The 25,445-nt window shown below is 45.2% G+C and overlaps 1 protein-coding gene across 2 annotated transcripts in view; it reads right to left on the bottom strand.

Annotated features, from left to right (window-relative positions):
• The window catches only part of tmem132e (transmembrane protein 132E), a 327,452-nt gene that overhangs the window by 86,507 nt on the left and 215,500 nt on the right, over window positions 1–25,445 (bottom strand). Inside the window, exons 1-2 of one of the 2 annotated variants that reach the window (XM_069145921.1) lie at window positions 15,421–15,515; window positions 13,902–14,886 (exon numbers count right to left, since the gene is read on the bottom strand). In XM_069145921.1, the coding sequence (XP_069002022.1) occupies window positions 13,902–14,886; window positions 15,421–15,499 (1,064 nt within the window). In that variant the 5' untranslated portion in view covers window positions 15,500–15,515. Of the gene's footprint in view, window positions 1–13,901; window positions 14,887–15,420; window positions 15,516–25,445 lie in introns of those variants that run through there. The other variant, XM_069145923.1, reaches the window with a different exon arrangement.

Below are 25,445 nucleotides of genomic sequence, written 5' to 3' on the forward strand. Positions count from 1 at the left end.
CGCCTCTTTGTTGCTGACCAGCCAAAAATATTGTATTTATGTTATTTCCCTAATTCATGAGCACCTGTTTGTTTCCAGCTCAGTGTGAGAGTCTCTGCTGTGTTTCTGTCCTCTGATCTCTGTGTGTCTCAATGTGGGCGGAGCCTCAACCTCTGCTGCACTGACACAGTGCGGAGCAGACGCAGGTGAAGGAGAGCGGGATGAAATGGATTGTCAAATATAGTTGGGCCCTATTATAGCACAAAGATGACAAGAGATGATGGTTCAGAGGTGTTAAACACAAACTAATAATGTTGACAGCTTACTTTCGGTTCAATATGGAGTTTCATTTTGCTCAGTACATTTGCGGTTATTTTTCATTCCTGGATTCCAATTCTTCATTTTTGTGGATTTACAATATACAATTGGTACATGGTTTAACAGTAAAAACAAATTGCTGATCTGATTCCTCCTACTGGGAGCTGTAATACTGAGATCGCTGACTGTCTCACTTACAGAGAGGATCTGGCTAAAAATACCTGCAGCGAAGCCGGGGAATCAGTCGCTCTTTTGCCAAATGGATCATTTTCTTGTCAAAATGATTTTGCGGTGCAATAAATATGTCTTTGTCTGATCTCCAAACCTAGATCTCGAAGGATTAAAAGGGTTTGATGCAAATAGGGTTAAGCTATCAGCTCTCCGAGGCAACGGCAGGTACTGTATAAATGAGTGACAAATCACATGTCAGGATGTGAAGGGGGCTCGAGTGGAGTCGGAGGAGGTGGTGGTGGTGGTGGTGGTGGAGGACGTCGAGAGGAGTTTCCCGGGGGGGATTAAAGCTGTATCAGCCATCATAATTACTGCCATTACGCAGATTTGACATCAACTATTCTATATATTTAAGATTTCTGTATGATCCCGGAGTCAATAGGTGATTTTAACATAAACTGTCCGTAATTAAGAGGAAATAGAGGGATTAGAAGAAGCCAAAGAAGTCTGTAAATACTTCATATAATTTGTGTATATATGAGTATATGAATTTATACATTCATGCCACTCACACTGACTGACGAGACCCATGTTTGTGGTGTCCATATCCATAATCACAAGACGGTTTCTGACCAGCTAACCAATCAGAGGCAAAGATTCAATTTTGTTCAATTTTAAATATTGACACTCAAAAGATAAGACACGCTATAAATAAAAGATGCACGCACACAATGTACATGTACACACATCTCACCTCGTCTGGCTGACTTTATCAAGTATATAAATAATAGCATCAGAAACGATGAATCTGAGCATTCAATTGTATAGGTTGCTCTAATTATAAAAGAACCTTTCAAGCTGCATACCTCAGGTAGATGTCAAATTCATTTCAAAGAGCCTTCACTCTGTAATACGCAGTGATTATTGTGTTCCTCGGCTGTTTGTTTGTTTGTGAGTGGGTGGTGAGCTAATGGCAGATATCTTGAAGGAGTAATTAACCGTATCGTCACTTTAAATACAAAGCAGTTTTAAGTTCCTGCAGCAACTTTCTTACATTCCACTCACAGCCAGTAAAATAAATGGAAATTGGGATCTATAAAGGTCTGTAGGGTGACATTTTCACACTGAACTTATAACAAGAAAGTTGCTGCAAAAACAAAAACAAAAATCATGACTTTTCCATTTAGGAGCAACACAAAAATGGAAATGAAAATCTTCGAAGCTTGAGCCGGAAAAATAACAACGCTGCTCTCCATTTCTCCCGGTCCCTCGGCTGCAAAGATGCTTTCTAGTGCTACAACAAGAAGGATTGTTTTCTTAGACAAAACACTTCCCACTGAGGAATAAACAAAGGCAACCGCAATCCTTAAACCCTCACCAGTGTGGAGAATTATGTTTCCTTCATAGGCTACCGATCCACTTCAAACAGTTTGAAATGGGAAAGTTTCATGTATGCCCCCCAAAATGTGTAGCTGCGGTTCTTCAATGCTACCAAATCCGCCAAATTTAAAAACTTTAAAGTGTAAGGGGGGGGGGGGAGAGAAAAAAAAAAAGAAAAAGAAAAGAAAAGAGAGAGTTCATGACTCAGTTCAGAGCTGTGAGGCTTGAGTGCTAAACAGCCATTTAAAGAGCATGGGAGGGCAGAGCAAATGACCAGAACAAATCTGCCCCAGTTTGCTGCGAGGCATCAATTTTGTGGCGTGTGCTCAAAAATTATTCTAATTTAAATCAGCCTAACACAACACAACCTTCCAGCGGGCGGGAACCTCCACTCCTCCTCCTCATCCTCCTCCTCCTCCTCACCCTCCCCCTCACCCTCCCCCCCCTCGAAGAAGAACAAAGAAAAGGAGATGAAAGAAGACAAAAAATAAAAAGGCTTCACACGTGGTGGTGTGAGGAGCCGGGGGTGGGGGGTGCAGGTGGGTGGAGGGAGTGGGGGTGGAGGGGTGTGTGTGTGTGTGTGGGGGGGGGGGGGGGTCTTTCTCCTGAGTAGCCATCAAACCCGTTCTTTATACTGACCACATATAAATGCAATTTGCCATTGTTAGATTGTCACCTCGACACTGTCTGTTAAAGAGATACGGTTACAATAGCTGCAGGCCAAGAACACCACTCCCTTTGAACTGCTCCCCCCCCCCCACCCCGCTCCCCCTCCACCTTCCTCTCCAACCCCCTTCCCTCCACTGCAGCATACCTTATATGTTTGCACAAGGAATGGCACCCAATGGAGAAAAAAAAAAAAAAAAAGCTCCTACTGCACTAAACAGATTATTTATCTTCATGGTTGCACATTATTACCAAGCTACTATTGCTACACACTGTTTGAAATTGTAAGTATAAAACTGGTAACACTTCACTTCAGGGTGAATGAATTATCAAGTATTCATGTGTGACTTCATGCATTAATACCTCATGACATCGTGAGGAAGTAAAACGAGTTCAAAGTCTTTGATTCTTGAGTCAAAGCATTAACTGCGGTGAGTACATCATCAATGATTATGATTTTATTAAACTTTATCATGCATGAGATCATGAATGAACGACTTTATGAGGTATTAATGCATGAAGTAATGCTTGAATTGATAATTCGTGGACCCTCACCATAAAGTGTGACCTAAATTATTTTTGACATACTTTTATTTAGCAAATACAATTGGAGTTTCCAAGTTGGCAAGTGAAGAAAGTGATATAAAGGCAATAGCAGCGGTGGGAATTTTATTTGTACATAACAAAGGAATACTAAACTGTGTGTATGACCATGAGCCATCTTGTCCTAGAGGATCATGGTAATATCAGATCAGCCCTGAGGCCCGTAGCTCCTGCAGGCCAGCAGCGGAGTGATATTTACCCACGGCTGCTGGCATTAATGGCGGCGTGGCCCTGGCCTGCCTTGTTGCTGCAGGTTAGCACACCTGGGAAATACCGCAGAGTGACAGGTGGAGTCCAGCGGAGTCTCGGCCTGCCAGAGGTCAGCTCGCCGCTGTCAGATTCCAGATAATTATTGTAGACCTTAATTTAAAATTCCCCTTAAATAGACTCGGTGTGGATCCAAGAGTAGCATGTGCCAACTGGACTTCGAGGCTTCTGGGCCAAAACACAACTTGATGTCAAACTCCAGCCCGAATAAACTTCTCGATTCTGCGACGTGGAAGTGAAAATAAGCTTTTGTCCTTCAAAAAGACGGGGAATTATACAAAATTTTAGGCGATGCGAACGCTCCTGTGATTGTATGCCAAAACAGAATATTGGCAGCCGGGGAGGAGCGCCATATACATGGAGTTAAAAGCTTTTCACCACTGGACTACATTACTGCAGATGCTAGAATGAACCCTGCCCTACTTCTAATGGAAAAGCGGGAAGAGTAGAAAAAATAAAATATATATATATAGAGAGAAATGTGACTGTGCCAGAAAGGAAGCGGAAAAAAAGAAAATTCATGCATTTACGATTATTGGATGAGCATTTCTGGATGGCTGCCACGTTGTATGAATATGCATTTACCCAATCATATCTTCATCTACATTTCCTCCATTGGCTGGTTTCCCATTTGTCCGTCTTCAACCAATAGACAGCTGCGATTGGCTCCAGCACCAGGTAGACATAATAGATGGATGGATGTGTTCACAGTACATTATTTTACCCATTATTAATTCACCATTGCTCTCATTAGGCTGCATAAGATAATGCGGTGCGTGTATATCGTAGCACGACTCCAGCAGGCCATCATGAATGCATGACCGTCAGACTGTTTTATTCCTTCCTCTCAGCTCTGTTGACTCTTCCAACAATCCATGTTTACAGTGAATACAAAGATATGACTAAATATGGTGGCAACATCAGCTCCAAACGTAAAAGAAATTGCAGGGGGACGTTTCTTCTTTCTGGTTCAACTTAAAGCAAAACCAGCAAAGTTATTCTCCTGGGGTCGCCCACCCAACAGCAGTGGCTTTAATTGAAACCCAAACTGTAAAAACAGTGCATCTCCTGATCTTTGGGATTTGATGTTCAGCATTGCAAATAAAAGCTGCAACACACAAAAAAAAAACACTCACTCAAGGCGGAGAAGTGCATCATTAAAATCACAAGTTCAGTTGCGGTGTGAAGATGCAACTTCTCCAAACCGCTGCCTCCCTTCGAAACCCTACTGGGCAGCACAATCCTTCACGCTGGGTGGAGCCATGTCTATTACTACAGAGTGGCTCGGCAAATCTCTTGGCAGGCATCACAAAAAAGAAGCAAGAAGAAGGAGGGAGGGGAGGATGGGAGGGGAGAGACGGTAATAAAACCTCACCAATTTCTGTCTGTGGTGACATGAAAGAAGGAGGGACAGGTAAATGGAGGCTGCCTGCAGTGGGAAATATGGCTTATCTTAGTTTTTGTCCGGAAACCTCCCCCCCCCCCTAGAGGTTTTTGAAGATAACCACAGAAGGCTGTGTGTGTGTTACAGAGGGGGGGGGGGGGCGCCTTGTGCTGCTCCAAAATGATCTAATGGAGGAGGGGGGGAGGGGGGGGGCAGAAAATTTGACGCAGACTATGAAATACGATAACGTCTTGCGGCAGATATACACCTCGCTGCGTGCCCTCGTCAACCTGCGCTCAAAGAAGTCGCGGCGAATGAAGACGTTCTCGTCGCTCATTTCTTTCTCCCATCGAGTTATGCAACACCCATTTCAAGCTGCATAAAAAAACCAAGTTAAGCTCAATAACTGATTACGGCACAGTTAGCGGCAGTCTGAGGCTAAACACTTCTTGATGGATTAATCAGTCTCTCCCAGACGCGTTGGGGTAATTTGGTTCACTCTTCATGCAGAAATGCCGTTAAACAGGAAACATTTGTGAGTTGTTCAGTTGTTTTTTTTCCAGTATTGACTGCACTTTAAAAAGTTATCTTTTGACCCATCTGTCCATAGAGAGCAGCTCCAGATGTTGACACGAGCAGAAATCCCATATTTTATTCTCATAATGGAAAAACAACCACATAATGAAGCTAAGTGAAGACAGTTCTGCAGATACGCAACTGTTTTTCTCAATTTTCTTTGGATTTTTTTCAAAATCGTAGTTTGTTATTTTGCCTGGAGCAACCGTAGACTGGATATAAAAAAAAAAAAAAAAAATGAGGCCAATGCCGAAGTGCCTTAAACTGCAATACCACCGAGTGCCGCTAGAGGAAATGAACTTCAAAAAGCCATGTTTCTTTTGGGGTGTGGAGGGTGGGGGGTGGGGGGGTCTGTCTGTTTGATTGACAGGCCTGTGGTGCAGTCAGGTTACGGCTATCGGTGGGCGGGACGTAGTATTGCCAAAGTTCCAATCAGATGGAGTCAGATCCGTCACTCGTTCCCACCCCACCTCGCCCAAATATGGTCACTTCCTGCTCCAAACCGCTCCGAACTAGCAGGACGGTCATAATTGGCAATTAATTCCAGAGGCACATATTATAATTGATATTTCCTATGAGTGTGCACATATTGTCTCATACTTATAATAACCTGCAAACTTGCAAAGACTACAAGACTTAAAACTACACACAATGAGGTTGAAAGGACCTTTAAGCTAAAAACACATCTCCATTCCTGGAGACACCACCATTTTTCACAGATTCAGTTGGAGCTTCTTTTTTTTTTTATCTGGGAGGCTAAGACTGAACATAAAACTGTCCGGGCGAGAACAATGAAATGTGTTTGGAAGGAGAACAAACACATTTGGTGATTGAAAGATTCTGAAGCACTTTCATTTAAAGCTCAGCGAAATGAATTTACAAAGATAAAACAGTTAACGTAAGCCGGTGCAGAAAATAAAAAAAACACCCCCTTTTTTATTTATTTTTTTCTACCTGAGTGCTGCGTGCAGACCATGGAAATGAGCAGCACTGAGCTTGTGTCAATTTGTCTCCCAGGCTCCTTTTATAAGCCAACACTCGGCAGGAGGATCTGGCAATATTCAAATATGAATTGGAAAAAGTGAAAAAGTACAGAAAATCCTTTGGTCTGTCCGTGTTTATCCATCTGTCAGGCAAACAGACTTTTTTTTTTTTTTTTTTTTAATCAACAGAGACCTGCAGTAAAGAACAGGAGCACATCAATGAGCGACTATGTATAGAAAATCCATCAATGGAGAAAACAATAAAGCAAAAAAAGATATCAATATAATGAAATGTGATTTGCATAAAGCACCAATCACAGACGCAAACACACATCACATCTAATTTCATTAGATCAACGCGACCTAATGGACGAAACAATGATGTATGTTTCTGCAGAACTTTCATTGTCAGTCTGCAGATTAACTTGTGATGGAAAAAAAATAACCCGAAAAAAGAAAACCGAGCTTGAATGAACAGCATTAAGTATGTTTGTATATAATATATGAATATATATGTATAAATTTATGAATCATTAACTCCCATTGAATTTCTCATGAAATACTAAGCCAATAAAACATTTTTCAGGTTCTTATGGTGTTGTTAGCTAATGTCGCTCCTTCTTATTAGTTTTCTGGCGGTCCATCGGAAAATAATCACGTCATTAGTTTGATATAAGGCCTTAAAAAAAAAAGCTGTTTTTGGGGGGGGGGGGCGTGTCTGTTTGATTGACAGGCCTGAAGTGCAGTCAGGTCTTTGCTATTGGTGGGCGGGATGTAATGTTGTCGGGTTTCCAATCAGATTGAGTCAAATCCACCAGAAGCTCCTCCCCAGCTCGTCCAAATATGGTCACTTCTGGCTCCGAACGCGCAAGATGGCGGCGGCCAAAATCCAAACTCGAGGCCTCATAACGGCCGTTCACAAACCAACGGGTGACGTCACCGCTGGTTGCTGCTTCATATATACACACACTGTATACCACACTGTTTCATTGAGTGGTTAATGGGGGAAAAAAAAGCTTCCTGATGCCTATTATTATATGTTATATTACTCAGAGTTGTAATTATCGTAACCTTTTTTTTTCTGTCCCTGTGGCTCTGAACGATGTTTGTGTACAACTTGTTTACTTGTTTGCTCGGTAACCCTCGCCGGTGGGCCCGGCAGGATTGACAAGGTTAACGGATAAGAAGTCGAAGTCACTGATGGTGATAATAGTGGACGAATGATTGTGTCGCGATGAGATCGTGATACGTCTCCTGATTAACCTCTCCTGACTTACTATGTTCACAAAAAGTGAAAAAATGAACACGCTGTACTGATAAGAGTGAAGAAAAAAAAGACAGGGATAAACATGCAGAAAGAGTATTAGCCTAATGAGTTCACAGCTCCATACCTGACCCGCGTGGACTTTGGGGGTTTGCGTTGACTCAGTGTGATTTAATTGGCTGTTGCTCTGGTTACTGTTTGTCTCAAATCCAACCAACATGCTGAACACACCAAATCAAATCAAATAAGTCCTTAATGGATTTGAAATAAGTATCTTTCAAGCGAATAAACAAGAATCACTGAATCAAAGATACTCAGCTCGCCTATTCAAGGTTAGAGAAGGGCTGAATTACTTTGGTAATAGCCAACGACTTAAAAGAAACCCGCATAAATATCTGCACCTCGCCAGGCTGGAAAGAGAAAGAGCTGACACACGCAACTTTCATTAAGCTTTAAAAAAAAAAAGAAAGAAAAAAAACCAACTCAAAACAGCTCATTTCATTAAAATCTTGGCACATGCAGTCTTTACAATTTTATGCTGAAGGACTTCAAGAGGAGATCCACACACATTAAAGTTCGTGATGGCAAATACTCTCTCCCGTGCTGCTCGGTCCGAAACGACTCGCTCACAGCGGAGGGGAGGCAGCGGAGCGGCGGAGGAGTTGGCGGCGCCGACGGAGGCCGAACGGAAAGGCCGGATTTTTGTTTTGTCATCGCGGAAGTGGAAGCGCTTTTGAAAAGGCGAGCGAGACTCAGCGCCGACCTCCCATTCCTCGCTTTATCGGAGACGAGGGCTGATAAACAGCCGCTCGCTCCGTGTCACCCGACGTGTCCCGACAAGGCGGCCCCCGTGGCGGCGGCGGCGGCATCGCTTCTCCGGTCGTACGATCGCGATTCCGCGGCGGCGGCGGCGGGCGGGGCGGTGGGAGGAGGGGGAGGAGGGGGAGGAGGAGGCACTACGCTGCCCGGATGTGGGTCGCTCTCCCCGGACGCGGCCGGACGCTTCCTCCTCCTTCCTCGTGCCTCTATTCGCAGCCGGGGCGTTGTGAATACTGCATGTGGTACCCGGGGGAACCTCCGGAGTGATGCGCTGTTCGCCGCACATGGATGAGGGTTAGAAGAGGACAGTTCACGTGCGCGTGGACTGCAATGCGGATTTGTTTACTCGGGCAAAAAAAAAAAAAAAAAAAAAATTATCAAAAACATGTCAATGAGTCACCAGATTATAAATTGGCAGCTCGTTACTGACGACATTTATAGGCGCGCAATGACCTGGCTGCATTTTTTTTTTTTACAAATCCGTATCGGGGTTAAACTGCGCCCATGAAAGTTTCTATTGAGTAAACCCGAAGACGAAGATGTTTCTACGCGTCGACCAGTGGCAACGTAAAGCGGAAATATTTATTCATCGCTGGCTGAAATCAAAATTCACCCGTGAGCGCTCGCAGACGAGCCGACTGGTACACGGGTGGCGCCACATGTTGCGATAACACGCATGCTTTACACTGAGTTTTTTTTTTTAATGACGTGTCAGATTGTAAAGCAGCTCCGGCTCATTAAAGTGACTTATTGCGGCATTTTGTGCTTCACAGTCACGACCGACTCGCGCTGTGTGAATATCTCTTCTCCGACAGCTTCACGTCGGAGCGGAATAAGGAGACGAGTTTGTGTTTTGGAGATTATGTTAATATTTGAAAGATTTCACTCTATATCACCGGCTGAATGTTTTCATCCGGACGAGCTCGTCGCTAAATTTGCGCGTCTGCCGTTTGGTGCAGAGCAGCTGACGCACGGCGAGTCTGTTCGACCGGATCCGCCGTCTGCTGCACGTGGAAACGAGATTCATGAGAACGGAGTTTGTGGGCCAGAAAACCAGAAGATTTGTGACGCTGCGGAGTCGTGTAATTGTTCTCTGCGAGTTCATCACCGCACGTGACACATTTGAGCTCGTATGGAGTCAAATCAGCAACTGTTGAGGTATATTCAAATCAAAACTGAGTTTCATATCAAAACTCGTGGTGTAGTTTGACCCTCCGAACGAACCCGAGGCGGTTTTCGGGGTAATTTCATTCACCTTCACTTTTAAGCTCAACCCTTTCAAAACCAGATTGGCTGAAACAAAAATCTGTATCTGTCGGAGAAACGACGGGTGTCTTCAGGAAGTGAGTTCTGCTGTTGATTTTGATGTGCGGTACGTTGAGGAGCGTCGGGAATTATTCAATCCAGAGTAGCGGCTGTGAAAACAGACGCGGAGCTGCATGCGAAGTGTAATGCGGATTTACATTCGACGCAACTTTAAAATTGATTTCCTCCGCAACGCTTCGTCACGCGGACGAGAGAGTGACGTCGAGAGGAAGGGGTGTGAGCGTGGACAGTGTTGGCGTCCGTCGAGTTATCCTGTGAGATTCTCCATATTTCAGCCACCGTTATACCAATTTTGCTGTCAATAACTTTTCATTTAATTTTTTTTCTACAAAAGAACATACGTGATTTGGCTGAGTCGCCATCAACTCTGTTACGACGAGTAGGAAATATGGAAAATGATTGAAGATGAGATTTTCGAACAGGTAAAAAAACAAAAAAACAAGGAAACTCAAATCCAGAAAAGCCGTATTAGTGCTCTGCAGGACAAGCAGTGCACGCTAGATAACGTTACAGCTCCTCGTGTTGTTATTGTATTACCATGGTAACTCGATTTGAGACACACGCACACGATGCACACGTCTGCAACAAATCGAGGGCCGACTCCACAAGTGGCCCGGCCTCCGTCCTCTCTCCGCCCGCCACGCCATCATCTGCAATAACAAGTCAAAGAGCTTCAAAGCCGGACGACTTGAAAAAAAGAAGAAAAAAAAAAGGAGCCGAATTGGAAGGAATGTCAAAAGGGGGAGTCGGAGGGGGAGTCGGAGGGGGAGGCCTTCTGATTCATCTTTAAAGACGCTGCTTATTGCATCTTTAATCAGCTTCCTGGATGCGCGGGGACAACTCCGGCGCTCGGCTTCCAGAACTTCACACCCTGTCGAGGGCGAGTCGCTCCTCGGGCTCAAACCGAGCTTTCTCCTCTCTCTTCCCCGTCTCCTTTTTCAACTCTCCCGTTTTATCGCCCCGGCCGAAGAGTTTCGAGCGCCGCACGGACGCTAACACGGTCAGCTAAAATGTGTCGGGAGGCGGGGGGGGACGTCACGAAGCCCTTTTCCACTCGTATTACAAAGCCTTCGCTGGAACTTTGTCACACCGCCGTCTTGACGAGGCTGGTTCCCACGGTAACGCTGACTTCTCTCTGATTTCATGAAACTATTTTGTAATCTGGATTTCAGACGAAGGCGGGCGGTAGACGTGTGGGGGGGGTGGGGGTGGAGACTGCTACGCCGAGTCTCGCGGACATTTTTTACAGCAGAGGGAGTGTCGAAGAGTGTAAACGTTGCTGTGATGGTGTGAAGACAAACGCTCGGGACTCCCGGGGCGGTTTGGGGCGGTTTTGATGAATTAAACGGCTCGCTAGCGTTCCAGTCTGGCAACGGGAAAGGAAGAACTGTGAGGATGTCTTTAAATATACACACCAACTCCAAAGCATTCAATAATATTAATAAATCAAATTCCAGAATTGAACCAACCCTTAAGGACCCTGCTGAGTTCAGGAACACATGCTAGCATCACGGGGCTCATCACACACCTTCCGGCAGCCGGCGAGAAACCAGCCAACGCCACTTTTTTTCAGCTTCTCAAAAGCCGTTTTTCAAAATAAAAGCAGAACTGAGTTACGATTGGCCGGCGGAGGCCTTCTGAGGATGGTTATTGGCAACCAATAGCGGGCCGTTTCGAAATGTAATCACCCCGCAGTGAATAAGTGCTTCAGTTTTAGCATTATTCCAGAAAATATGTGCCAAAAAAAGTGTTCATTATCAAATTACTGATTTAATTCGCATACGTTGGGAAACACCGGTTAAGTTTCACCATCATTTATGTGGGAAACTAATTTTGGAATTGCTATTTGTAAATTACTGGGATCCTTACCTCATCAGAGCTCATTTAAATGAAGAATTTACATTCTCATCAAAAAAGAGACTTCAAGTGTCATTTAAAATGTTGCCAGCACATCAAAAAAAAATCGGTGCTGCTGTATCAGGACACTATTATTATTATTAAACTACATCATTTTCAAAGAGTTTCTTTGTTCTATAAAAAAAGGTGTAAAAGGTGTCATGACATCACTATTAATAAATCATTCCTGCAGTTGGAGCGTAATGATTTACTCTGGCTTAATTATCAGTCTACATTAAGGCCGGTAAGAGATTACAACAATCGCATTGACGGTGCGTTTCATCATCATTCCTGAGTTCGTTGATACGAGGCTTCCTGCGGTTTCTTCGGTTTCTTCTCGATGCTTTTTTTTTTTCCCCTCTAAAAAAAAATTACTTTTCTTCGAGCTCCGTCGAGTGCAAACGATCATTTATTCTCGAAACTCCGAATGTTGTGTTGACAAGCGAGCCGAGAGCGGAGATCCTGAGCCGACGCTCCCTCAGCACCGCTTCCACAAGCAACAGGGGTCAAACTCAGAAACTTAACACCGGCACATATTATTTACTCTAACAGCCATTACGGTCCTTCGGGGACACAGCTCTAACGTCACAGAGTATAAAAATGAACAGCGACGCTCTGATAAATGTTTAAAGCTTTTTGCATACAGAGGTGGCAAAGATGGCGGCGCTGTTCTGGAAGGACGCCAGGAACTCTGCCGAGGAAATGTAGAAACGCAAAACAAGTTGATAACCGCGAACGGTTATGTTATTATCTTCTGTCACACATGACCTGAGCTAAAAAAAAACAACAACTCATTTTCAGAACAAATATGTAGTTTACATATTCTAGTGTGCATTTTATGCTCACCGACAGCTGCAGGTATCTTTCCAGGAGTGCTTTAAGTGAGTAAGTGATGTTTTTTTTTTTTTCAAATGCATTAAATAATCATGTTAAACGTACGAAATGGGAAAAGGGGTCTCTGGTCGTGATTAACTTTGGGCACATAGCAGGAAATTACACAGCCACGTCTGCAGCTGGACTGAAACACACAAAAAGAAGTGATTCTGTATCACCTGCACTCAAAATAAGCTCTTATATTTAAGTTTATTGGGCTTTTTAAGCGGTAAGAAGACATTCAGAATCATATTTCATGGTGGATAACGCTCAATGTTGAATGTTTTTTTTTTTAATTGAAATTGGTGTTATGAGTAAAGATTTCATTTACTGAAGTGAAGTTTTGCAGCAAAAATTGCATCGACACGTGACAGAAAATATCCGGAAACTATCAAGTGTTTTTAAAATATGTCAAAGATAATACGCGATCACGTTGTTTGCACATATTGTGGATTCGGTTTGTGCTCTGCTGCACGATCGCCATGAATCTCCACAGTTTACTTCAGCAGGACGTTGCTAAATCGAATCAAACTCTTTGGACTTCTTTGAGCGGTTCGCTGCAAATTATTCATACGAGAAAAAAAAAAAAAAATTTAAAAAGCAAATCTCTGGCTGGAAGCCAGAAAAGGTGAAACCTCAGAGTGCTGCTGCACTTTAACCCCGCCTTCTCCTCTTTAGCTCACCTGACTTTAATTACTACTGGCGCGGCGAAGGAGGAAATTAATGAGGACGACGCAACATCTCTTTAAGACTTAAAAATGAACGCAAATGGCGTCGCGACTCGTGCGCTTTAAAACGCCTAAAAACAGAAGGATGCGTAAATGACACGCGACACACACCACGATCTGAAGCTGTCACAAATTGCTGCGAATCATTCTGTGGTTATGTTAAAAAAAAACAAAATCGTCATCTGATCACGCTGCTTTGAACGAGGTTGATTATCAGGAGTGTAATGAAGACGTCCCCGGTAATGGAGGGGCGAGTTGGGACATTTTTCTCATCAGCCAATCCGCTGGTGAGCTTCACACTGTACGGCTTTATTTACATGCAGCCTCGCCGCCTATAAGCTCTAAAGACAAATTATAGATGATTATGTGGGAGCGTAATTATAAAGGGAGATATAAGATGACAGTTTATGACGGGAAGGAAATGACTAGTGTGGGCCGAGATCTACTGGGGAGCGGGCAAATAATCCATTCATCAATAATTCTTGTGTACATGATTGCGTGGAAGCGGTAGGGGGGAGCGGGGGGGGGGGGGGGTCACAGCATGGGCATATAAACATATTAATCACGTTATTTTCCTTTCAAGCGGGGGTGAAACGTGACATTCAGGGTTGCAATCCATCGCTTTGGAGGCAATCAGAGCGTCAGTACACGTTTAAAAGGAGACTTACTTGAGAGAGAACTGCTCCACGGTGGAGTTGGGCATCAGGTAGAGGAAGATCTTCAGGGTCTCTCCGGGTTTCAGGGGTTTCTCGGGCAGCCGGAGGAACATGTTCTTGTCCAGCTGCTTGTCCACCAGCAGCTGCTCCTGACTGGCCTGGTAGAGGCTGATGCTCCCGATGCGCAGCAGAGGGTGCTGCGACAGAGGTTCCCCCCTGGACGCCCCTCCGCCCCGGTGACCCAAGCCCTCGCTGCACTCCCCTTCCTGGTTGGGCTCGTGGAGCGTGTAGTAGAGCTCGGCCTGCAGGGTCTCGCTGGTCAGCCCGTCCAGGAGGCCGTCGCCGCCGGAGCCTTTCCTCCGACCCAGCGGGGCCACGTTGGTGTTAAACCAGGACGGAGGCAGGTCCAGCTGGGCCAAGCACTGCGCCAGGTTGCCTTTCATGCGGCAGGAGGTTTTGATTTCGCGGACGTCCCGGAAGGCGTGCAGGCGGACGCAGGGCAGCTTGTCCTGGGCCTTGAAGTCGTCCCAGTCCCGGCCGGCGATGTAGAAAAACACCTGGACCGTGGGGTTGTTGGAGAAGACCCGCGCCTGCACAATGAAGGCCCGAACCTTCCAGTTGACTGTCAGCTGGCCGGGAATATCCAGAGGACTGGCTGGCTGGAGCAGCTCCTTGGAGAGGGCCATGTCCCGGGCAAATGGCCCGAAGCTTATGTTGATGGCAGGGAGGTCTTTTGTCTGGAAAACCACGAAGCTCTCGGAGCGCTGCAGCGGGTGTCCGGCGTTGGGGCCGCCCCCGCCGCCGCCGCCGCCGCTCCTGCTGCCGCCGCCAACCGTTTGTCCTGTGATCTGAGCCTCCCGCAGGAAGAAAGCCAGCTGTGCGTTGGACATTTTGAAGTTGGCGGGAAGGTACACGTTGGGCGGCGAAGGGCTGGCTGTCATCGCTGAGGAACTGAGGAGAGCATCGGAGCTGGTGGGAGAGATTTTACCTGCAAGAGCTGCAGAGACAGGAAAGACAAAGGGGAAGGGTCAACTTGATTTTTGTTGTGTCTCTAATTTCAAAAGCAAAGTATCCACAAGTTTTAGTTCGCGAGAAAGAAATAAGACGCAAAACAAAACAACGAATGAGGTGAAAGCAGGAAGTGACACGCGTCTGCTCTGCTCAGTCAGCTGTGGAGGTGAAAAGGGGAGGAGGTCAACACGCTAATCTCATAACTGGCCACCGTCGAGCATCCGGAGGACAGAATATCCAACGACATATGTTGTTTACATGGATAAGCCGCACAACATGTGGTCATTGTCTGACCCACAACGCCTTCAGTCCCCGGGGCTTTCAACGACACACAAAACTCTTTAAAAACAGATGTGAAGGCAACTCTAATAATTCACGAAAAACTTGTTTTTCTACTTGAATACACTTCTTGTTTGTTGTTTTTTTGAGGAAAAACAGGTCAACATATCCTTAAATTAAAATAAAGCAAAATCAAAGTAGGAGAAAACAATAAAGAACTAACTTAGTAAATGGGACGTACTTATCAACATTAGCCAGAGCTGAGCACAAAAACACAGTTGCCTGTAGCCAGGGTCCAAATCATAGATTAAAAGTCCCATATTCCAAATGCTTTTATCATCGAAATCTCATCCTTTAAATCTGTAAAAAAAAAAAAAAAAAAAAAAAAAAATCAAGAGGATCTTTTTTTTTTTTTTTAATTCCCCAAAAGGACAGCCCCCCCTTTCAAAAGATTGTAACTCGCAGGCACTCCACAGAAGTTTGTATTCTTCTTTGGTTTCTCCTTTAGAAAAATATTTGTCATGTGTTGCTGAAGAAGAAATGAATGAAGAAGAAGAAAACAGCACTGCGGCTCCGGCAGCTCTTCACTCGGTCATGCTCTCGTCTGCCGGCTACAAAAAAGAAAAAGGTTCCACGGAGCTTCTTGAACTTGTGATTGCGTCTCTTGATTTCCCCCCTTCAGGTCCCGGTCTGAGAGCGGCTCAGCCCCACACGGCGGCTCATTCGGGCTCCAGACTGTTCACGGCTCCCCGGGACAGACTGTGATAGACAGCCGGAGCCTCCTCCCACGGTTGGTGGGCCGTACGGGTGGGTGGGGGGGGTGTGGGGGGGGGGGGACTACAGACAAAGCCTTTGACGCCGCCCCATCTTTTGCCACACCTAGTCTCTAGTCTATAATCACCATTTTAGCTGCGGGTCATGGCTGAGACACACACACACAGACACACAGACACACACACACACACACACACACACACACACACACACACACACACACACACACACACACACACACACACAGCCCTCAGAGACTCGATTTACACCGACACACACAAGAAATAACACTCTTCAACTCGATTCATCCTCTCTCCCTGGACATGTTGAGACAGACTCCTATGTGAGTGCATGCAAGTGTGTGTGTGTGTGTGTGTGTCTGTGTGTGTGTGTGTGGGGTAGGGTGGGGGATGGATGTATTGCTTGAATGCCTCAAGGCACACAGAGAGAGAGAGAGGGGGGGGGGGAACAGGGAAAGGGAGGGATTAGGTAAAGGTTATTGATGAATTAGCCGAGCTCTGCTTCCCTCCGCCTCCTCATCCTCTTCCTCCTCCTCCAAAAACCCACTGCCACCCCCCCCCTTTTTTTTTTCTTCCTCTGCTTTAGCCCCATGAGAAATCCATGTGAATGAAGGGGTGCCTGCAACAGGGGACCAAGGGAGGGGAGGGGGGGGGGGGCGTGTATCTGCCTTGCTCATACATGCCTGGAATTCCCATAATAAAAGAGAGAGGGCTCCACAGATGTGTGTGTGTGTGTGTGTGTGTGTGTGTGTGTGTGTGCGCGTGTGTGCGTGTGTGTGTGTGTGTGTGTGTGTGTGTGTGCGTGCGTGTGTGTGTGTGTGTGTGTGGGCTCCATAAACTGAATGGCAAACAGTGGGGGCAACAAAAGATGAAGCCGAGCCGGTCGGAGCGAAGAAACATCCCGCGACTTACAAATGAGCAGTCGCAGCCATGGAGAAGGGCTGCAGGAACTCTAATGATGAGAGCAGCTACTCCGTCTCATCTTTATCGACTGGAGAGAGCTCCCTCTACCTCGCAGGAATGTGTGTGCGTGTGTGTGTGTGTGTGTGTGTGTGTGTGTGTGTGTGCGTGCGCTCTCGCTTTGATTAACATGAACAGCGACCCACAACTGTTTTTAAGGGGCTCCTCCAGCAGAGTCCCCATCTGATTTGTCTTCGCCCCCCCCCCCCCACCACACACACACACACACACACCGAGTCCAAACCCAAGAGCCACGACACATCACTTTATATTTTACAAGTCACATGACAACTCTACTAAACTGTGAGACTCTCCCACTAATCCTCGCCTCAGGACAGGATAGAATCCGTGACTCATGTATAAGGAAACGCACCTCGTAGGTGCGTTTAAAGCTCCATGTGATTTTATTGCTCTGTCTTAAAAAAAATTTTTTTTTTTAAATTTTAAAAAAATGAATAGAAAAAAGTAGATATTTTTGGATTCGCGCATCTCTACTCGCTCCATCTTCCTCACCGTGTCTGGAGGCGGCAGTAGCCTCGAGCTCAGAGGAACTTTGAACACCCGGACCTGCTGCGAGTCGAGGTGGCCTTGAGCAAGGCACTTTAGAGGAATGTATCTCCATGTGCTCCACAAGCACCTGCTGCTGGCCAAACAGCCCCCCCCCCCCCGTCCCTCCCCCCCCTCTCCCCCCTCCAAATAAAATGGTTTCCAGCTCATGAATGGTTTTTTTTGGTGGTAATTTTGCTCTGCTCAAAGCGGTCTGCTCTCTCTGTCCTGCATCTGTTCCTTCACACACACCGAGAGGAGCTGCAGGGAAACGTTACGCAGCTTAAGGTGAAAAAAAGTGTGACTGCAAACAGCTTGCTGGTATCACGAGTGCAAGCGGCTGATTCGGGTTATTAATCATGTTTCTGGCAGTAGCTGTGAAGATGTTTTTAAAAAAAACAAAACAACAACAACAAAAGAAATGATAAATTCAAAGGGAATTTCCAGGAAATGTAAATAACGACATCCGTTGGACCTCCGGCTGTGCGGAGAGGAAAATCCCCTTTTGACTTTGTCTCGTGGGAAAACGTTGATTTCCCACCTGCTACCGTGATGAATGAGTTTTAAACAGTCTGCTCCCGCAGTTTTAAAAAAAAAAAAAAAAAAAAAAAAGCGCTCTGTTCATCGTTTGACAGCAACAAAACGGTATTTTCTAACTCAAAAGGAATCCGGTTCGTCTCCTAACGTCTCATCCGCTTGTGTGATAACTTATATTGTTAAACATAACTGTTACAAAAACCTTCAGTCAATCAATAGATCAGACTTCATACAAACAGCACGTTACTGCTATTTTACTGCTATTTTATTGCTTTTCTATTATTCTATTATTATCTTATTGCTTCTGTATGCTGCTGTAGGGAAAAAAATTCCCCTCGGGGATTAATAAAGTAACTACCTTACCTAACCTAACACAGAAGGCTCGTACACGAAGAGCAGGTCTGATAAAGAAGACGGAGAAATAATGCGTTGCAACCAGGTATCGTCGAAAAAAAACGTGAGGAAGCCACGCTTCGGCCTCTCCAGGCGTGAAAGTTACACGCATCCCCGTCGGAAAATGAAACCTGCTGCGTGAGATAAAATGAAACTTTTTACGCAAAAAAAAACAACAACAACAACTGCTTGGCGGGTTTGGAAACAAAAAACAACTCGGACGGATTCAAACCCTCCCCCCCTCGGACCTCCTAAATCCTGTACACTCCCCCCTCCAATAGCAGAGTAGAAGACTGTTGCTGAAAGGAACAACACTACAAGCGTACGTCGTGCCAAAAGCACAACGGCTTTATGGCCTCTGGCAAAGTGCTGAGGACTGTGAACCCATCGGTGACATCGACACTTTCACAATGGGCCTGAAAGTCACCTGACAGCTGCCCCCCCGGGGAGCCTCCTAATCCGCCTCTAAATGCAACGAAACTGTACAATGACAACACGCTCGCATTGAATGCCATTAAGCAAAAAAACAACAACAAAAAAAACCCGAATCCTCGCCCGCCTTTTGCTCTCGACCTCCCGAGTCCTCGTCGCATCAGTGGAGAAGGTGATTACAGCCCGTGATGCATCGGGGGTGAGGAGCTTGTCTCATTCCGGTGGAACAACATCACCGGATAGGTGGGGTTTGAGGTGTGAGGGGGGGGAGGTGTGGGGGGAGGAGGGGGGGGGGGTGAAACCCTATCGCTTTCCTCTTCCACTTGATGTCCTATTAGGCCCTCAGGCCAAATTGAATTGAATTCTCTTCCTGTTGTGCTCCCATTACGTGAAACATCTGCTTGGTGTGTGTGTGTGTGTGTGTGTGTGTGTGTGTGTGTGTGTGTGTGTGTGTGTGTGTGTGTGTGTGTGTGTGTGGCAGAGCAGTTAGTGGGTTTCTAAGTCTAAAGGCTCTTTTATTCATCAGATTATTTAGTCTGATGTCAGTTAATGAAAATACCAGGCCAAAGAGAAGCTCCCGATGATGCTGCTGATTCATCCCACGCGGTGGACAATTTCATCATCAATGCACTTATTGTTTTTTTCTTTTTTTTTTCTTTGAGCAACATCCAAAATGTGGTTGTTGTTTTTTTTGTTTGTTTGTTTGTGTGTGTGCTCAGAAACTAAAGCGGGGGAGGGGGATTCGTGAGGAGTTCAAAACTCTTCTTTACTGAAATTAAATGCGCCGAGTTTCTGAACACAACCTGAGGCCCTGCTGCCGGTGCAGCAAAAAAAAAAATAAAAAAAACATCTTTGGTACAAAATATCTGGAGGAAAAGCTCGGTGTACAGTCGTGCAGCTGCACTCGGCGTGGTGGTGCGCACGGAAAAAGTCCACGTCCAAAGTCCACGTCCAACATCCACGTCCAAAGTCCACGTCCAAAGTCCACGTCCAAAGACGTTGAGAGCGCGAATTGGTTGTTTGTCCTTTTGTGTTGGTGCCGTGATGTTGAACCTGTCCCCGTCGTCCTCGTCCCCGTCCCCGTGACCGCGTTCAAGATAAAGCTGCTATAGATAACTCCTCTCAACTGAAATAAGTAATTACACAACAAGTAGTTCCGACCAAGGAGTCTGATTGGTCAACTGCACATCTCCATGGCAACATTGTAACTATCTGCGCTGGATCAAAGACCTGCAGTGAAAATGTTTTTTTTTTAGTTTTTTTTAAAGGCTAAACTTCAATAAATTTGGATCGAAGCAGAATATTTTGGAAATGTATCTTTTAAAAAAATTGTTTTAATGAATTTTCACTTTGGGATTTTTACAAAGCTGTGGAGAACTGTCAGCCCGTCGGTGTTCGGATCATATCAGCTGTGCCGGTGAGTGGCTGACACGGCGCTACTATCTTAAAAACACACGCGTCCGCGGGTTTCTGTTTTCAGAAGATATCTCAGTTACAACAAGACTGAGCTGGCAAAGCACATCCGTGTTTGTATGTGTTCGTTGCTAGGGTCGTTGCTAAGGGCCGGAGCAGTAAACATTGCATACATTACAAAAGAGCCTGCTGACGTGACGGTTTTCCGGTTCTTAGTCATACCCCGTGTATTGCCGTGGAAACGGCGATCGCCCAAACGCGAAGTTGAATATTTTAAAAGGGAATTGCTCCACAATATGAGTACATTATGATTACATATTTTATTCAGTCGGTAACTTGTCATAATCACAATAACCGTGCCGATTGATGACATTAAAGCACACCCTGCGGTGAAATACTGCTTGAATAAAAGGCAGTTCAACCGGGCGTTCTGCACGTCGAAGGTATTCAACTCCTCAAGGCTTCTGGAAGTATCTGTCGTGTCGTCGCCGACGAAGCATTCGGCTGACTAAAGCAGAAAAAGAAAAAAGAAAAAAAAAACCTCGCTCCACAGTCAAATAAAACACTTAGCCGAACGTCTCTCTGTCCACACAAAAGCCGTCAAACAAAAAAGCAGGCTGCCAAGTCGAGGGGGAAATATATATATATATATATATATATATATATATATCGAGAGGATGCTATGAGGAGGGCAGACATTTGATCTTGAGAAAGAGAAGTGCATAAACGTCTCTTCAAGTAAAAGGTCAGGAAAAATTGTCGAGAGGGTTTAGAGAGAGATGGAGCATCTTTACAGCATTACTAATGCTCCGAGCGTGGAGGGCTTCCCTATCGATCTCCATCCTCGCCCTCGTCTCCTCCCGTCTATTTACTCCGCTGCGAGCATCACTATACTGCTATTATTTTGAAATGGTGAAATAATACCTTTCGACTCGCACGGCGACGAAAAACCTCGTACGCCGCTTCGCTGTCTACATTTCAGAGCGCGGTTTCGCTCAACAAACCGTCTCTGCGCTCTTTCTTTCACAACTCAACATTCACGCACATTCACACTTCAGCATTCAATTAGCTGCGACTCTGCAACGTAAAGCGTCAATGAAAAGATATGCCGGCCCGGGGATGAGGGCTCGTATTAGCGCTTGAAAAACCCGGCGGACCGAGTCCTATTTTTTTTTTTGCCTCTATCTCTCCGAGGACTGCCCGTTTCCATCTCGGTCACACCTGGATAACCTTTACAAATGGACTGCAGCCGGATTATCTCCAACACACTCAGGCTGTGTGCGTGTGTGTGTGGTTTCATATCCCATCAGGTTTTCATCCGTATGCGTAGGCAAATTACATTCGAGCCTCGGTCTCTCCGGGAGGAAAAAAAAAAAAAGAGACAAAACAGGTTTGTTCAGTCCACGCGTTTGCGTGAACATCTGATCACTTGGGTGATTTAGAGCAAAGTGGAGTAAATCAGTCACTCTGCAGTCCACTCGTCGTATATTTTACTACATTACGTGTCCCCCGAGGCGTGCGCACGCGTCTCACACGTTTTCCATCGGATTAAACAAAATCCGAGACGTGAATGACCACGTCAGTAATCACATCGTATGCGACTGACATCGCAGCGAAGCAGAAACAGAGATATGGAGGCCATTAAGGTCCATTCTGCGGCGTGCACGCTGCCCGGCGGTTAATATCGAAATGTCCAGCGGGAGAACAACGGAAATGTAATGAGGGAGAAGCGTCTGTTATTCTTCATTAATCACCGTTATGGGTGAGCACATTGTGTTTTTATGGGTTTTAAAAGCTGAATAACAAAATGCTTACAGTGCTGTCGAATCTGCAAAAAAAAACCAAAAAAACCCGATAACAATCTATCATTCAGTGATTTCAGCGAGGAAACGGATATAAACTTACATCTCTTGGACATCGATCCTCAAAGGCACATTTTGCCTCACAAATGTTGTTTTCCAAAAGCTGTTGTAAAAACATATTGTCCCAGATGTGCATGAACATCAACTTACTTTCTTCCTTCTGGTCAAAATGGAATGAAATGATATCAAAAAAATGTATTCTATAACATTAAACTTATAACTCATAACTAACACTTGTTTATCTTGGGGTTACGAAGATGAATATTTAAATTTTAAAACCACATATGTAGTCAGGCCCTGAACAACAACCCCCACGATTTGGAAATGTAAATTCAAAAAGGCGAATACGAAACAAGAAAACCAACGTATTCCAAAAAAAAAGGGGTAATTATGAACTAATTAACTAATTATATCTGTCCTTTACGTGGCCTTTATTTGAGCTCCATAATATAAAACTGCCGTCTCTTTTTCGACTAACAATGAACCCAGTCCCTCTGAATGGAATAGAATACTCCGATGGACATCACTCATTCATTCTCTATTCCTCTATTCAGACGTGGCATAACCTTTTCCAACGAATGGATGTTTAATCTTCCGTGAGTGGAGTACGTCGAGTTGGCCGTACGTGCACACGTACATGTGAAGAAAACTTCCGCCCTGATTGGTCCGTGCTCGCTGGGGGACGAAAGGAAGCGAGAGGCTGACGATTCGGAGAGTCCAACTTCCTCCGAATGAGGCGATCTCTCTGAGCGGGGCCTCGGGAGACACCTCGAAAATTCACTCTCGGCTTTCAATCAATCACTTCCTGTCCACGGGAAAGATCTGACCCGAGGATGCAGTTTGGTGAATCTGCAGGGTCTCAATTAGTGGAGACCGAATGTCTTACCGAGTCGTTTAGGCCTGATAGGAGAGGTGTATTTATAAATGAACACCAGAGCTTTAATGAGGCATAACTTTCAGATTAAAAAGGGAGGAACGCATAAACTCACACCACCATCGGAGAACACACCGTTTCATCATTGATCCTCGATATGCACCCGTAAAAAAAATCATCCATAATTTATAGCGCGAGTCGCCTTCTTGGTCCGGGAGGCTGTTTAGATGAAGCAACGGGGCCGAGCGAAGATAAAACGCGGTGGTCGTCTGATTAAAGACCTGCTAATAAAAAAAATAAATAAATCCATCGTGGAGTAACGCCACTCTCCCCCGCTGAGCCGACTCCATACGTCTGTTGGACATCAAATATTTACCGACCAATTAGTCAAAAGCCGAGCTTTAAAAGAGAAATACTGCGGGGGGGTAAAAAGACGATGCATTTTGTCTTTAGACTTCTTTGAAGAGGCGTGAAACACCCGCGCGCTTTTCGTTTCTTCTCTTTTGTTTCCCGCTCGCTCGCTCGTTTTGATCATCGACGTCGTCGATTGAAACAGAAATCGTCCGCCGACCGAACGTTTCTCGTTCGCCGCTTCGCAGAAGAACTCCTCAAACAGTTTTGTGAATATGTGAAGTTGACATCAAATAAATAAATGTCAGCATCTGAACTCTCAATCGACTTGAAAGCTTTTCCAAGCCTCGACGCCAAAAGACCAACAACCTCAGATCTAAATCAAATTATATGGTTGTTACTTAAAAAAATAAAAAATAAATACAAAAAAAAGTTTTAACTCCTTCACTACAAATCGCCACATTTGTGCTCCACACTGCTCGACGGTCTCTTCGTGTTTTTCCTGTCGAGCTGCTGATTTCCATTCATTGCGGTTCGGCGTGAGGATCTGTTAGCAGATACTTGGAACCGGTTGCACGATCCATTACAGCGACTACGTTTCTGTCAGTGTCACATTGTGATTGTGGGTTAAAACACTTTCGAGCACGCGCCGGGATGATGAGTCGGCCCTGCGTGGCCTCGTACCGATTGTCTAGTTTTGACAGAAATTACTGGTCGCTTGAACAACTTAACCACGCGACAGGTTGTAAACACAGCATTCACATCATCCTCTGTTCAAACGATATGCAGAGTAGGCGTTTTTTTCTTTTGGTGCTTTTTATGAAAAACAGCCACCAGTTGCTGCTGAAATTGACCGTATCAGAGCTGTAAGGGTGAAGCCAAACAGGACATTCACAGACCAGACAGCTAAAGTCTCTGATTTAAAACCTTTCCAGGCTCCGCCAACGGTTCGTGTTTCTATGCTTTCCTTTTCTCTCTCTGCTCTCCCCAACCGGTCGAGGCAGATGCTCCGCCCACCTCTGAGCCTGCTTCTGTCGGAGGTTTCTTCCCGTTAAAAGGGGTTCCTCTACGTAATGCTGTAAAGTTCTGTTGTAAGGACATAAATAACCTGTGTTGTGATTTGGCGCTGAATAAATGTCACGCAATGGAATTTAAAAATGTGAAAATATATTCAAATTTCAAATGCAAATCATCCATTCATTATTGCATCATCGGACCGCCGGGCTGCATCTTCCGCAGGAACTTCCTGTGACTCTCGGTTCATTTTATGACAATTATTCATGGTGCAAAGTACAGGAATGCACAGGTTACAATCAATACATAGGTCTTGTTTAAATCTTTCCTTGCTTTGGTTTTCAGACCGGGGTCGTCTCGCACTGTTTACTGAATACATTTGGAAGCTGCAGAGGTTAAAAAAAAAAAGACGCTTTTAAATTCAAATGCAGCAGGCATGGGATTCACCGACAACCTCGGTAAGAATCAGAAGGCAGAACATCTGTGAGTACAGTGGAGAGGAACACGGGGTGATGCCCTCCAACAATAATAATCACGCACTGGAGCCGACCCTCGAAGCTGCAGATGTTTAGTATGGATGGTCGGTGCGAGGCTTCGGCCCGCTGCAGCTTCCAACATGGCCCCGGCCCTTTTTCTGTTTCTCCACTTGCCAAATGGAGCCTTCTAGGCACAGCCTCTGCATGCATTAGTAGTGTGTTGATGAAAGGATGCAAATGCCTTGTGGCAGCATGATCTGTGCCTCAATACGGTGTGAGGCTGACAAATCTATAGGGCTGCAGACAACAGCCTTTCCCATAGGGGACACTCTGTGTGAGGGAAACCGAGCCTGATGATATTATACAGCAGCTGTTACAAAAGATTTCCTTTACAAAAGAATAGTGCAACAGGATTGACTGCATCATTCGATGCATTCGACTCTTTATCTTTACTCTCTATTTTTTTTAATTTGGATTATTTGGATATGAAAATGTGCTCTTTTATCGATCAGCTAAGTCGAACTGCATGTTGGTGTTTCTACTGTTGTTATTATCTGTGCCTTCCTGTCTACACAACATGTCAAAGTTACCACAAGTATGCCGACTGGATAATT

The sequence above is a fragment of the Embiotoca jacksoni genome, unplaced genomic scaffold (genome assembly GCF_022577435.1).
Source record: "Embiotoca jacksoni isolate LCO1_2020_lvr unplaced genomic scaffold, fEmbJac1.0.p SCAF_13, whole genome shotgun sequence".
Lineage (NCBI taxonomy): Eukaryota > Metazoa > Chordata > Actinopteri > Embiotocidae > Embiotoca > Embiotoca jacksoni.